Source organism: Myotis myotis, unplaced genomic scaffold (genome assembly GCF_014108235.1).
Source record: "Myotis myotis isolate mMyoMyo1 unplaced genomic scaffold, mMyoMyo1.p scaffold_m19_p_16, whole genome shotgun sequence".
NCBI lineage: Eukaryota > Metazoa > Chordata > Mammalia > Chiroptera > Vespertilionidae > Myotis > Myotis myotis.
The window spans coordinates 10,804,318-10,817,572 of record NW_023416320.1 but is presented as its reverse complement, the minus strand read 5'-3'; the positions used below and the strand labels follow the sequence as shown (position 1 = coordinate 10,817,572).

General features: G+C 33.0%; 1 protein-coding gene across 30 annotated transcripts in view; it reads right to left on the bottom strand.

Annotated features, from left to right (window-relative positions):
* Nucleotides 1-13,255, bottom strand: part of VPS13B (vacuolar protein sorting 13 homolog B) — a 613,015-nt gene that overhangs the window by 572,887 nt on the left and 26,873 nt on the right. For 29 of the 30 annotated variants that reach the window (XR_004972424.1, XR_004972425.1, XR_004972426.1 and 26 more), the window contains 2 exons: nucleotides 6,856-7,030; nucleotides 5,143-5,411 (listed from right to left, as the gene is read on the bottom strand). Coding sequence is in view for 24 of the 30 variants with exons in the window: in XM_036337858.1 (XP_036193751.1) it covers nucleotides 5,143-5,411; nucleotides 6,856-7,030 (444 nt within the window). In the remaining 6 variants the exon portion in view is untranslated. Of the gene's footprint in view, nucleotides 1-497; nucleotides 653-5,142; nucleotides 5,412-6,855; nucleotides 7,031-13,255 lie in introns of those variants that run through there. The other variant, XM_036337883.1, reaches the window with a different exon arrangement.

Genomic DNA, 13,255 nt, shown 5'->3' with positions numbered 1-13,255 from the left:
GCTGACAAAAGAAAAAAAAACATTCTTGTTCCCCTGAAGCTTACAACACATTATTTGTATGTATCCAAAAATCAGATAAATTATTTTAAAAGGTAGTTTTCTAAATGCAATGTGGTATCCTGGTTGGGATCATGTACCAGAAAAAGGACATTATGAAATTCAATTAAAGTCTGGAATTCAACAGTAATGCACTAATATTGGCATCCTGGGGTTGACAGATAGATGTACTGTGAAAAGTAAAGAGACTAACAATATGAGAACTGTGTAAGAAGTATATGTGAATTTTCTGTACTATCTCTGAAACTTTTCTGTATATCTACAACGATTCCAAAATAAAAATTTTTAAAGGGTATTCTGCCCATGATTGCTAATGATTCACTGCCCCTTATTCTTGTGAAATGGATATAAATTCTTCAACCTTAAATATAAAGTCAACATAAAAAAGAGAAAAACATGTTTAACTTAGTCAAATAGAATTTATTGAACCAAAAAGTTTATCATTTTAAGTATGATCTTTTTATACTGAGAATCAACTAATTATTCTCACTTTTTATAACAAAAATATTTTTATATAATATAAGCCTTCGTTTCTTGGATGCTTCCCAGAACTGGTACACACACATGTTGCTGTTTTCAAGTGCAATTCCATAATCTAAAATGCATAAGTAAAACTGAATATTTTAAGCTTAATCACCTTTCAGCTGTCTGCAATTATTGTACAGAACAAGCAATTAATTGATTAAAAGGACTCAAACATTACAAGAACAATTTTCAACATTATTTTTTAAATGCTACATTTAATCTGGCATGATTTTTGTTGGATTGATATCAACTGTTCAGAATGCTAATGTAGAAACATGACCTTGTTTTCTGATCGAAATATGAACCACAAATTAATTCCATACATTCTTCAAATACAAGTTGAACAATGAATTCTAACATTTTCCTCTAAGGTTGATAAATATCAACATATTTCCCTTAGAGAAACCTTACAGAGAATAAATGTTGCAAATTTTTCAAAAAATATATTAACTAATGACAAACATTGCCCCAAAAGTCTATTACAAGTTTTATATATAAATGCCTACTGACTCAGTTTAATACAATTCTTACTCATCCATAAAGTTAACAGAAATATACCAAATTAATTTCACATTTAAAATAGGCAAAAATCACCAGAAAAATTACCAGCAATCCTTGACATCCTTCAGCAACTTAGATTAAAAATAACTTCCTGCCTGGCATCAACAATGGTTGAGCATCAACCTGTGAATCAGATGGTCAGGGCTTGATTACCTGTCAGGGCACATGCCCAGGTTGCAGGCTCGATCCCCAGTCTGGGGTGTGCAGGAGGCAGCCAATCAATGATTCTCTCTCATCATTATGTTTCTATCTCTTTCTCCCTTTCCTCTCCCTCCCTCTCTGAAAACAATAAAAAATGTTTTGTTTTTAAAAACTTCCTAATTTGGATCATGTAAAACTGGCAATATATCTAATAATTGACAACAGTTGGCTTTTAATTACATTTAAAGATTTTATTGTTTTATCATTTTAATATTGCAGACTGATCCATATTCCTTTAGTTTAGTCAAAGGTAAATCAGTGAATTCTGAAGGATGTGGACTGCAGCATGGGGAATATGGTTAATGGTATTGTTTTGGGGCCAGATGTGTGTTTGGGATGTCAGGGGGACCACTCTATGAAATGAATGGTTCTCTGGCCATTGTGCTGTACACGTCTGAAGCTAGGGCATAATGGTATTGAATGTAAACTGTGATTGAAAAAACATTTTTTTTTAAGAAAAGTATAGGATGGACAATGTAATGAAAAGAGAGGTAGGCGAGATAAACTCAAATAACAAAATTAAAATCTACAATGGAGACAATAACAAAAAAAGGTAAATCAATGAATTTCAATTAAAAATTTATGATAAAATAAAAACTTAATTTTAAGTAATAAAATAATTCAAAAATAATAAATGATGGTGCTAAAATAGTACAACTAATGAGTACATTTTTATCATTTTCATGCAAACTTTATTTGCAAAATAAATCTTTTAAACCAATCAAATCATGACTAAAATTTTTGTTGCAATTTATTATCTGTATTTTTCAGCTTTTGTCATTTTAGAAAATACCAAATGATTTTAATTACAAAAGTCTTTAAAGACTATTAAAGACTATTACTTTAAAATAGTTTAATCTACCATCTGCTATAGTTATAATTTGTTTAGTTGTACTACTGATTGGAAAAAAATTATTTCAAGCAGTTAACAAACAATTCAAGCTAAATTAAAAATACCATGAAACCAAAAACTTGACATTTTTCCACTGCTATATTTCAAGTATATAACTAGTTGCCTGGAATACTACTTTACTCCCTCAGAAAAATGCTTCCATGGAGAAAAAAAAGAAAAACACACACAAAGACAAATAAAATTGGAGAAAAAACAATATCTAAAAGAGGATTCCAAAAATTTTAGAAAATAGAAAGCAAATGAGATGGCTGGATGATGAATGGATGGGTAGATAATGGATGGCTGTATTAATTCAACAGATATTTATTTGTTGAATATGTACGAGGCAATTTCCAAGAATTAGAGATACAACTAACCTTAAAAATTACCACCTAATGAGTGTGGTGTACCGTCAAAAAAGAATATCCATGATTCTCTGAAAAGGCTAGTATCCCTCCATCCCTTGATGGGCATTTGTGTTGTTTCAACTTTTTGGCCACTTTGTATGTATGGACATGTATGCGCATCTATTTTTGTCGTACCATTTTCAATTCTTTTGAGGATATAAGAAGGATTAAAATTGTTGGGTCATATAATAAGTCTATGTTTAACTTATTGAGGAACCGTCAAACTGTTTTCCACAGCGACTGCACCATTTTGCATTCCCACCAATCTTCCTATTTGTTTTTAACCAACTCCAACTAAGATTCCACCAGTGTCAAATCACTGCTCTGGTTAAGATTACCAAGCATTTCCACAATGCCAAATCCAATGATCTATTCTCACAAATGACCTACTCCTCCTTCCACTTCAAAACATTTATGGCACTTAGCTTCCAGACAATCTAGTAGCTTTTTGCCTCCATCGCTAGTCACTTATTTTCAGTTTCCCTCAGAATTTCTTCTTCGTCTTTCCAAATATTTAACATCACAGTGCCTCAGAGCTTGGTCCTAGAATCTCTCCTTATTTCTATCTACACTGATTCCAGTCTTAATAAAATCCTGATTTTAAAATCTTACATTTATACTCAGACTAAACCTCTAATCTGAAAGCGATTCATAAATCCAACCAGATAGTTCTACTTGAATATACAGTGGCCATCTCAATCTTGCCCAAAACAAAACTCCTGATACTTCTCTCAGACTTCATCCTCTCACAATCCTCCATCTCAGAAAATCAGATCTCAACTCTTCTAGTTGCTCAGGAGCCATCCTTGGATTGTCTTTATTTCATTTATGTCTCACAATAAAATGTACCAGGAAGTCCTGTCTTCTGGACCTTCAAACATCCAAAATCCAGTTACTTTTCACCACCTCCACTTGCTACCACCCTAGCCCAAGCCATTTTATCTTTTGCTTGAAAATTGCAATCCTCTCTGTCTGCTTTTGTTCCCATATAATCAGAGTGATGCAGTTTAAAACATAACTCAGATCATTCTATAACTACTATGCTAAAAATTGTCCAAAAACTTCCTATCTCACTCAGGATTAATGACAGATCCCTAAAATGACCTACAAAATATTATAAATTATGGACCTTTCCCAACCCCGTTACCTCTCAGACCTGATTTTGTACTACTTTCACATTAGCTCACTTTGCTGGGGACTTTTTGCTGTTCCTTGAATTATTGGAGTATTTACATTTGCTATTCTCAGAATATTCATTCCCAAGGATCTACAAAGCTCCCTCTTTCACAGGTCTTTTTCTTAAATATCCCTTCCTTTAAGAACTTCCCTGATCACTCAATTTTAATTTGCAAATCCCCTCACACCTAGTGGAAGCATCTGCTATTCCTCTTCTCTCTTTATTTTTCCTACATAATCCGTATCATCAATGACCATACTATGTATCTTCATTTATTTATTTATTTATAACAATTCAAGTTTTAAGAAGCATGATCTGTTCACTATGGTATAGAGTCTAGAGTCAAAACAGTGCCTGGCACACAGATGGTGTTAATATATTTTTGTCGAATGAATTAGATACTGTTCAAGAATATTACATGCATAGTAATACTATTATAAAAAGCCAAGGAATAAATAACCTAAAATTAAAATTAGGTTATATTGTAGGGGCAGAGAGGACAAAATATGACCGAAGAACACATAGGGTGCCAGAATACTATAAAATTTTATTTTTCTTAAAATAGTGTTCACTTTATTATTCTTTAACTTGAAAATATATATTGTACAATCTCTTTTGAATATATATTTTACATGCATTTCTTTTTTGTTGTTGTTAATCCTCACCCAAGAATTTTTTTTTTCCCACTGATTTTTAGGGAGAGTGGAGGGGAGGATGGGGGATCCATGAAGTCCAAAAGGTTGGTGACCGCTGCTTTGGTGCATGGGCCAATGCTCCAACCACTGAACCACACCGGCCAGGGCTTATATGTATTTCTTAATGAAGTGGAAAAACTATGTTAAAAACTACTAAAAACAGAGTAAGATAAGAAATTATACTGTCTTAAAGAGTGAAAGAGAGGTGGGAAGGCGATAAAATACATCAACAACCCTTTTAAGTAAATTCCGTAATGAAAGGGAACACAGAGAAGAAAAAGTAGCTGGAAGGGTATATGAGTAAAAGTAAGGTCATCTATGTGCATTTCTTTTTTAATGGAAATATTAAGGCATCTTTGTAAGCCAATTGAAAGATTTAGTAGGGAGAGAAAAACGTTTCAAGAAGCTGATTTTTAAAAAGAAGGGAAGTGGAGAAGGCCTTAAGAAGTTAGGAAGACACCAAAATTCAGAGATGTCATATGAGGGGACCTATACATGAAGTAAGGATTGGTAGAATGTATCTTACATCTATTGAATGTAAAACAAACTTTATGCTAGATCCTACTTAGAAATAAAAATGTAAACATTAAGCTGAGAGATATGAATAGCAAGAAAAAAGAAACTTACTTTGAAAGTTACTGTTGCCTTTGTACAGTAAAATCCTATAGAAACAATAGGATCCTTCAAAGTCTGAGATTTCTGCTGATGCATGGTTGATGTTGGATCATTTCCAAGGTAGTCTTCCTCACCATCATCATAACTCACAATTGCAGGCACAAATGACCAGGCCCATGATACCCATCCCTGTGACTGTTCATCCTCTTGCTGTGAATACAACTCTTGACCTTTGTACTGAGAAGGATAAGGCATATCTATTCTTGTTTCATCTTCAACACCTATCAATCAAAATAAAATGACTTTAAATAAGTCAAAAGGATTTAAATTTAAAAAATTAGGAAGGTAAATTCTGTTAATATGTATCTCCCACATCTTTCTTTCTACATAAAAAGTATGAACAAATCATACATTGGTTATTATTTTAAACCAATAATTTAGCATTACCAACTTTAAGTTTCTATATGTTATATTTTGTCAATCTCCTTTCTTTTTTTTAAATATATATATATATATATATATATATATATATATATTTTATTTCAGAGAGGAAGGGAGACAGAGAGAGAGAGAGAGAGAGACATCAATGATGAGAATCATTGATCAACTGCCTCCTCCTCACTCCTTACTGAAGAATTGAGCCTGCAACCTAGGCATGTGCGCCGAATGGAAATCAAACCTCCTGGTTCATAGGTTGATGCTCAACCACTGAGCAACACAGGCCAGGCTCACTCTCCTTTCATAGGCCATAATTAATGTTATATGGAAAGCATTTTACCACATAATTTTATTTTACCACATAATTTTAAATGTAGTTGATAAATAAAATTAATAAATTCATTTATTGGCATTTCACTCATTAATTTAAACAACAAAAAACCCTACTTCCCAAAAATAAGGCTAGAGTGCTAAAAACTGACTTTTCTTAGAAACATAATATCAGAAAACTACAAGAAAAGTTCCTGATTCCCTGATGCACCCAGAAAATAAAGAGAGAGAGAATGGCAATTACTCTGGGCAAAATGCACACCCCCCAAAAAATAACTACCCCAAAGGATGAAAGCAAATGTTATAATGAAATTATTCTTATATATTGTAAAAAAAACAATAGCATTGATGACTCTTATTAGCATGTAACATAAATTAGTATCTTTTCTTATTCTACAGATGAAAAATTATAGCAAACAATTTTTATTTGGTTACAAATTAACAGAGACTAAAGGTTTAAATTCCAGCTGCTCTTATTCCATTTTGTAAAGACAAATTCCACCAGTCTCTTAACATTATTGTATCTCAAGGGCACATGCCCGGGATTGTGGGCCCGATTCCTAGTAGGGGACGTGCAGGAGGCAGCTGATCAATGACTCATCATTAATATTTCTATCACTCTGTCCCTTCCTCTCTAAAATCAATAAAAAATATATTTTAAAAAAGAATAATTTACTAGGAAATCTCGAGGTTGCACTACTTTAACTTTTGTATAATATACATTCTGAACACTTTTACCTATTAGAAATATTAGTTATTTTTAGCATGCAGAAAAAAGAAAATCAAAATAGTATCAAGCATGTAGGAAAAAAATCAAAGTAGTGCCAAACAACCAAAATAAAATAATGCCACCACATTAGAACTGTATAGCTCAATCTAATGTATTTTTGAAGTTTCACAATTATGAAAACACTTTGTAAGAACAACAGTTCTAAAATAAATTTTTATTATATTTACCTGTTATGTTTCCTGACATATCTTTATTATGGCAGGTAAAGTCTTCAGTTTCTCCATCTTTAACATTGCTTATTTCTCCATAGTAAAGAGCAATCCCAAGTTGCATTATACGGATAAACATAGGCAGTTGTTGATCTGTGATAGAAAGTTTCAAACTCTCTACTAAGGTGTGAATCTGTATTTTGAAAAAATAAAAACACCAACAAAATCATTTTTAAAGGGCGTATCTTTTAGCATAGGGAGAGAAACGTTAAATCTTAATTGGAATAGCATAAGAGAAATAGTAATATCCCAAACATTTCTAACATTAAAGCCAAAACAATAGTTTATTCTAAAATCTTAGGAATTAAACAAATTTTGCTCTGATCAATAAACTTTAGATAGAAACTATACTAAGCCAAATGATGTAAATACAAATAGTAATAATAAAAAGATATAATCACACTAAATTTTCAGAAAGAAAGTTATGTAACCAAAATACAGCAGTACCCACTTATCTGCGGGAGATAATTCCAAGACCCCTAAAGTATGCCTGAAATTCCAGTTAGTACCGAACCCTATATATCCTATGCTTTCTCCTAAACATACATACCTTTTCCTTAAAGGAAGCACTTGAAGGCTTCTCTTTGGCCTATCCAAACTGCCAGCATCACTACTCTTGCAATTAAGAGCCATTAGCAAATAAAATAAGGGTTACTTGGACAAAAGCACTGCAATACCACGATAGTGGATCTGACAGCCAAGAGGGCTACTGAGTGACTGACGGGCAGGAAGCACATACAGCATGGATGTGCCGGACAAAGAGATGATTCACAACCAGGCAGGATGGAGCAGGATGGAGTGAGATTTCATCTCACTACTCGAAACGGTGCACAACTTAAAACATGAATTATTCGCCACCCCAAGTCAAGTCTCCTTCCATCACCTTTTATTCCCCATTTACCCCTCTCCCTCTTCCCCTTACAACACCTCCCCACACCCCCACCTCCGTTGCTCTGGTGATCACCATACTATTGTATGCCAAAGAGAGGTTATATTTTAATTAAAACCTATAAAATTTCATTAACCAATGTCACCCCAATAAATTCAATTAAAAGGTTTAAAAAACAACTTATGAATTGTTTATATCTAGAATTTCCCATATAATGTTTTTGGATCATAGTTGATTGAGGGTAACTAAAACGATGGAAAGCAAAACTGTAGATAAGGGAGGATTACTGCACCCACTCTATAATGCTAAGAGTATGGTAGTACTGCCTCCCCTTCAAAAAAAAAAAAAAAAAAAAAAAAAAAGGCCTCTGTCACAACCAAGAATAAAAGTTTCATGATATCATTTTAGTAAAATTTTAATCACTCTTTCCAGCTATATTAACCAAAAAGAATACACACACATCCTAAAAACATGTTAGGAGAGAAAATTACTAATATTTAACTATGGAAATATGAACATAATAAAATTGTGATAGCCAAATATGAAAAAAACAAGGGAAATATATGTTTGGGAAATTTTTTCAAACAAGTTTTAAATAATAGATTTAAACATGACAAAATTTATAACATGAATCAATTATAAGTATTAAGTTTAATTACTAGGAAATAGGATATATAGAAGTCAATCAAAGTTCTCCTCATAGAAAGAGACATCAATGGAATCTAAACACAGCCTCAGTATAATGGTTTCCTGCTGTTACATAAACATGGAATAGAACCAATTAAGCCATAAAGTCAAGTTTCTTGGAAGGTTTATTTTGACTCACTGGTATTTGAGTGTCTATGAAACATGAAAAAGAAATAATGGTAATCATTATATTTTTAGAACTAAAGACAAAAAATTTGTACTTGAAGGTGAAGAAAGCTGTATTGGGGGGAGGGTTATAAATGCCATATTCAACTAAGAATACAGATTTCTTAAAACTGGCCTTAAAATCATACACTGAACAGACCGTGAAGAAGTAAGAAAATGGTGAGGAGGGAAAAAAGGGGAGAAGTGTGCAGGACAGACCTGTCAACCTCTTCTTCATTTAAGATTTCTCTTCCACATCCTTTTATTTTGTTTAAATGTTTTAAAAATAAAATTTTTACTTTAAAATAGTTGTAAACTTCTAAAAACATTGCAAAGGTCATAGAGAGAGATCTCAGATATTCCTCATCCAGTTCCCTATTGTTAACATTCTGTCACCAAGTGGTACTTTTGTCACAACTAAGAAATGAACATTGGTATATTACTGTCAACTACACTCCATGCTTTATTCTGATTTCATTAGTTTTTCCACTAATGTCTGATCTCTCTTCCAGGATTCCATCCAGGAAGCCACCTTGCATTTAGCTGTCATGTTTCTTTAGTTTCCTCTGGTCTGTGACAGGTTATCAGACTTTTCTAGTTTGTCAATGACCTTGACAGTTTTGAGGTATACTAGTCAGGTATTTTGTTGACTGTCCCTCAATTTGGGTCTATCTAATAACTTTAATTTTCAAACAAATTATATTGATTTTAGAGAAAGGAGACACACACACACACCACAGACAGAAAGAGAGAGAGAGACATCACAATGTGAGAGGGGAAACATCGAATGGCTGCCTCCCACACTTAACCCTGACCAGGGATCAAACCCAAAACCTGGGTAGTGCCCTGACCAGGAATCAAACCCACAACCTTTCAGTGTACGGGACAATTATATAATTTACTAGCGGCCCGGTGCACAAAATTCGTGCACTCGGGGTTGGGGGACGGTCCTCAGCCCAGCCTGCACCCTCTCACAGTCCAAGAGTTCTCAGGGGATGTCTGACTGCCTCGGAGACAGGAGAGGCTCCCACCACCGCCATTGTGCTCGCCAGCTGCAAGCCCGGCTTCTGGCTGAGTGGCGCTCCCCCTGTGGGAGCACACTGATCACCAGGGGACAGCTACTGCATTGAGCATCTGTCCCTTGGTGGTCAGTGCATGTCATAGCAACCAGTCATGCTGCCGTTCCTTTGATTTGCATATTAGCCTTTTATTATATAGGAAGTGACCACTCCATCCCACCCCTAATAATTCAAGTACCCTCCTGGCACCATACAGAGTTACTACAATAGCACTGACTATATTTCCTATGCCAGCGGTTCTCAACCTGTGAGTCGCAACCCCTTTGGGAGTTGAATGACCCTTTCACAGGGGTCACCTAAGACCATCGGAAAACACATATATAATTACATATTGTTTTGTGATTAATCAATATGCTTTAATTATGTTCAATTTGTAACAATGAAAATACATCTTGCATATCAGATATTTACATTACGATTCATAACAGTAGCAAAATTACAGTTATGAAGTAGCAACGAAAATAATTTTATGGTTGGGGGTCACCACAACATGAGGAACTGTATTAAAGGGTCACAGCATTAGGAAGGTTGAGAACCCACTGTCCTATGCTAAACTTTCCCTGTGACTATTTTGTAACTACTTCTAAATCCCTTCATCTGGCATCCCCCAACCCCCACTCCCCCCCTCCCCCCCCGCCCGGCAACCATCAGCTTGTTCTCTTCACCTATGAGCCTGTTTCTATTTTGTTTGTTCATTTATTTTGTTCTTTAGATTCCACAATTGGTAAAATCATATGGTATTTGTCTTTTTCTATCTGACTTATTTCACTTAGCAGAATACCCTCCATGTTATCACAAATGATAGTAAGATCTCATTTTTTTATGGCCAAGTAATATTCCATTATATACATGCACCACTGTTTTTTTATCTATTCATCTACTGATCAAAACTTAGTTGCTTCCATAGTTTGGCTATTGTAAATAACTCTGCAATGAACATAGGGGTGCATATATAATTTTAAATTAGTGTTTTGGGTTTCTTCAGAAAAATACCCAGAAGTGGAATTGCTAGGTCATAGGCAGTTCCCTTTTTAATTTTCACCACATCCTTTTAAATATTGTATGGCAACAGTGATAAACAATCTTAGCAAAATCAATGACAAAAAAATCAACCTTTTATATAGATAGATAGATAGATATAGGTATCTATCTATTATTTTTATATATATATATATATATAGAGAGAGAGAGAGAGAGAGAGAGAGAGAGAGAGAGAGAGAGATATGGTGAGACAAAAGGTTTACAGTTGTTCGTATGGAATATACAGTAATTAATAATATAGGAATAAACTGTTTCATGTACTCACAACTGTAAACCTACTTTTGTCCATCCTGCATATTTAAAATATGTATCTTTAAATATATATTTTGTATATTTTGATATTATATCCAAAAAATCAGTAAGATTAATCGCCAGTAGAAAAATAGACAAAAAAAATCTAAATGGATTTTTCAAAAAGCAAATTATAAGTGAACATATTGTCACTAAATGTAACTTAACTAATAATCAAATAAATAATTAAAATATATATATTTTTTGCTCAATAAATTGGCAAGTTTTAAAACATGAGCATACTTAAAGATCACAAGTATGTAATATAAGCACTCACTTAAATGTTCATGAGCATTTATGCTGGTAAAACCTTTCTGGAAACAATTTTATAATATAGATCACAGGTCTTAAAAAAGTTTAAGTCCCTCAATATGATATTTGCAATTACAGAAATCATTCCTAAGAAATTAATCAGATATGTGTTCAAAGCTAAATGTGGAAACTTTTATTCCTCTGAAAAACAACTAAAAAATGTAAATTTTCAAAAATGGGGGAAATGTTAAATTAATTATGTACCCTTATAAAATTCTCTCTCAAAAGATAGAAAAATCATAAAAAGCCTACTCAAAATATAAATAAACTAAAAAAACACTTAAACAAACATACATGAGAGATTTTCACAAATAATTAGGGTATCTGGAACATTTTGGGAAATCCCTCGTTGAGGTGATCGATGAGGTTCAACCATGTCCATATTTCTTAGGACTAGAAGTTGGAGGACTGATGGGGCTAATTCAAAATGGTAAATCTTACATCACAGCACATAGTATTAATAAAAAAAAAAACTCAAACTTTTATTTCAGTTAAGCATAATATGTTATCTTATATTTAGTGATTACCAGAGTCAAAAAACACATACACCTGTACTGGTATCAACAAGCTTATTTATATTAAGGAGTGTTGTATAATAAAATGTCAATTTTGAGAACACAACCTTACTTAAATTCCAATACTAATTTTCCTCAAGTTCATTTATTTTTACTTTCCTCTAATTTAGCTACATCCTAGAACATACAATTAAATTTGTACTAATGATCAATAAGATAATTTTATACAGTAAGGCTTCCATGTATCCATTACTTGTTTGCAAAATATATCTTGGATCCACCTTAACATTCTTCAACTTTACTAGCAGGTTCAAGACTAAAGATGGAAAGTAAGCCCATTATCCTGAGACAGAAGTAACAATACTACTGAATTAATATTCTTCCATGGTTATCTTTGCCAAAGAAGCTAATTTCAAATACAGAAGGGATAAGTAACAGAATTTAAACAAACCACTATACACATTGGCAGGGGGGGCGGGGGGAGGGGCACTCATGACTGAGCACTACAAAAGAAAATCAGGTGGATTTCATGTATAAATTTAAGTATCAGAGAGCTACATAAAATCAAAAGTTTTACATGTTTTTTTAATGTAAAAATAATACTTCATGCAGCCATACCCAAACAAGCACAGTAGTCAATACCTATGTTCAGACTTAGGGCTCACTTTTCCATTACAAAATTTTAGTATTCAGAGGCATGTAATTCAATAATAAAAATTCATTTCACATTAAAAGTTCGTTATCAAGATCACAAATCACTTTGGGAATTCTTTTTCAAAGATACATTAGTAGATGGAGGTTTAGAAAACAGTTATGTAATCAAAGGACAAAAGATTTACAGTTGACACTATACACATTGATAATCATACCAATTTCTTGGAGAACAACAAATTTTCATATGTATCAAAAGACTTTACCTGAAAATTCCCATAGTCTGAGATTTTAATTACATTTTGAAACCAAAGGTCAAAAGCTAATATTTCCTGAACCAATAAGATATCAGGTTAGCAAATCAAGCCTTAGAAATTTATGGAAGAAAAAGAAGAGAGAATAACTACAGCCATCCGGCCATGCTAAACAAATTATAAGAATTTAAACACAGACTGATAATCAGTCCATTGTGGGCATAAAAATACTTTTTTATATGATCTCCTCTAACTACTTGAAGGAAAAAAGCCACTAATAAACAGCTGGACAAACTAAAAAGGAAACTAAAGTCACACATACACACACACACAAAAAAAATAGGTCCCCAAGTATCTCTTCTAGAACACATAATGTTATAAACATAATATAATATATGTTATAACATATAATATATGTTATAAACATAATATAATAAATAATATAAAATAGAACTTATAAATATAACTAAAACT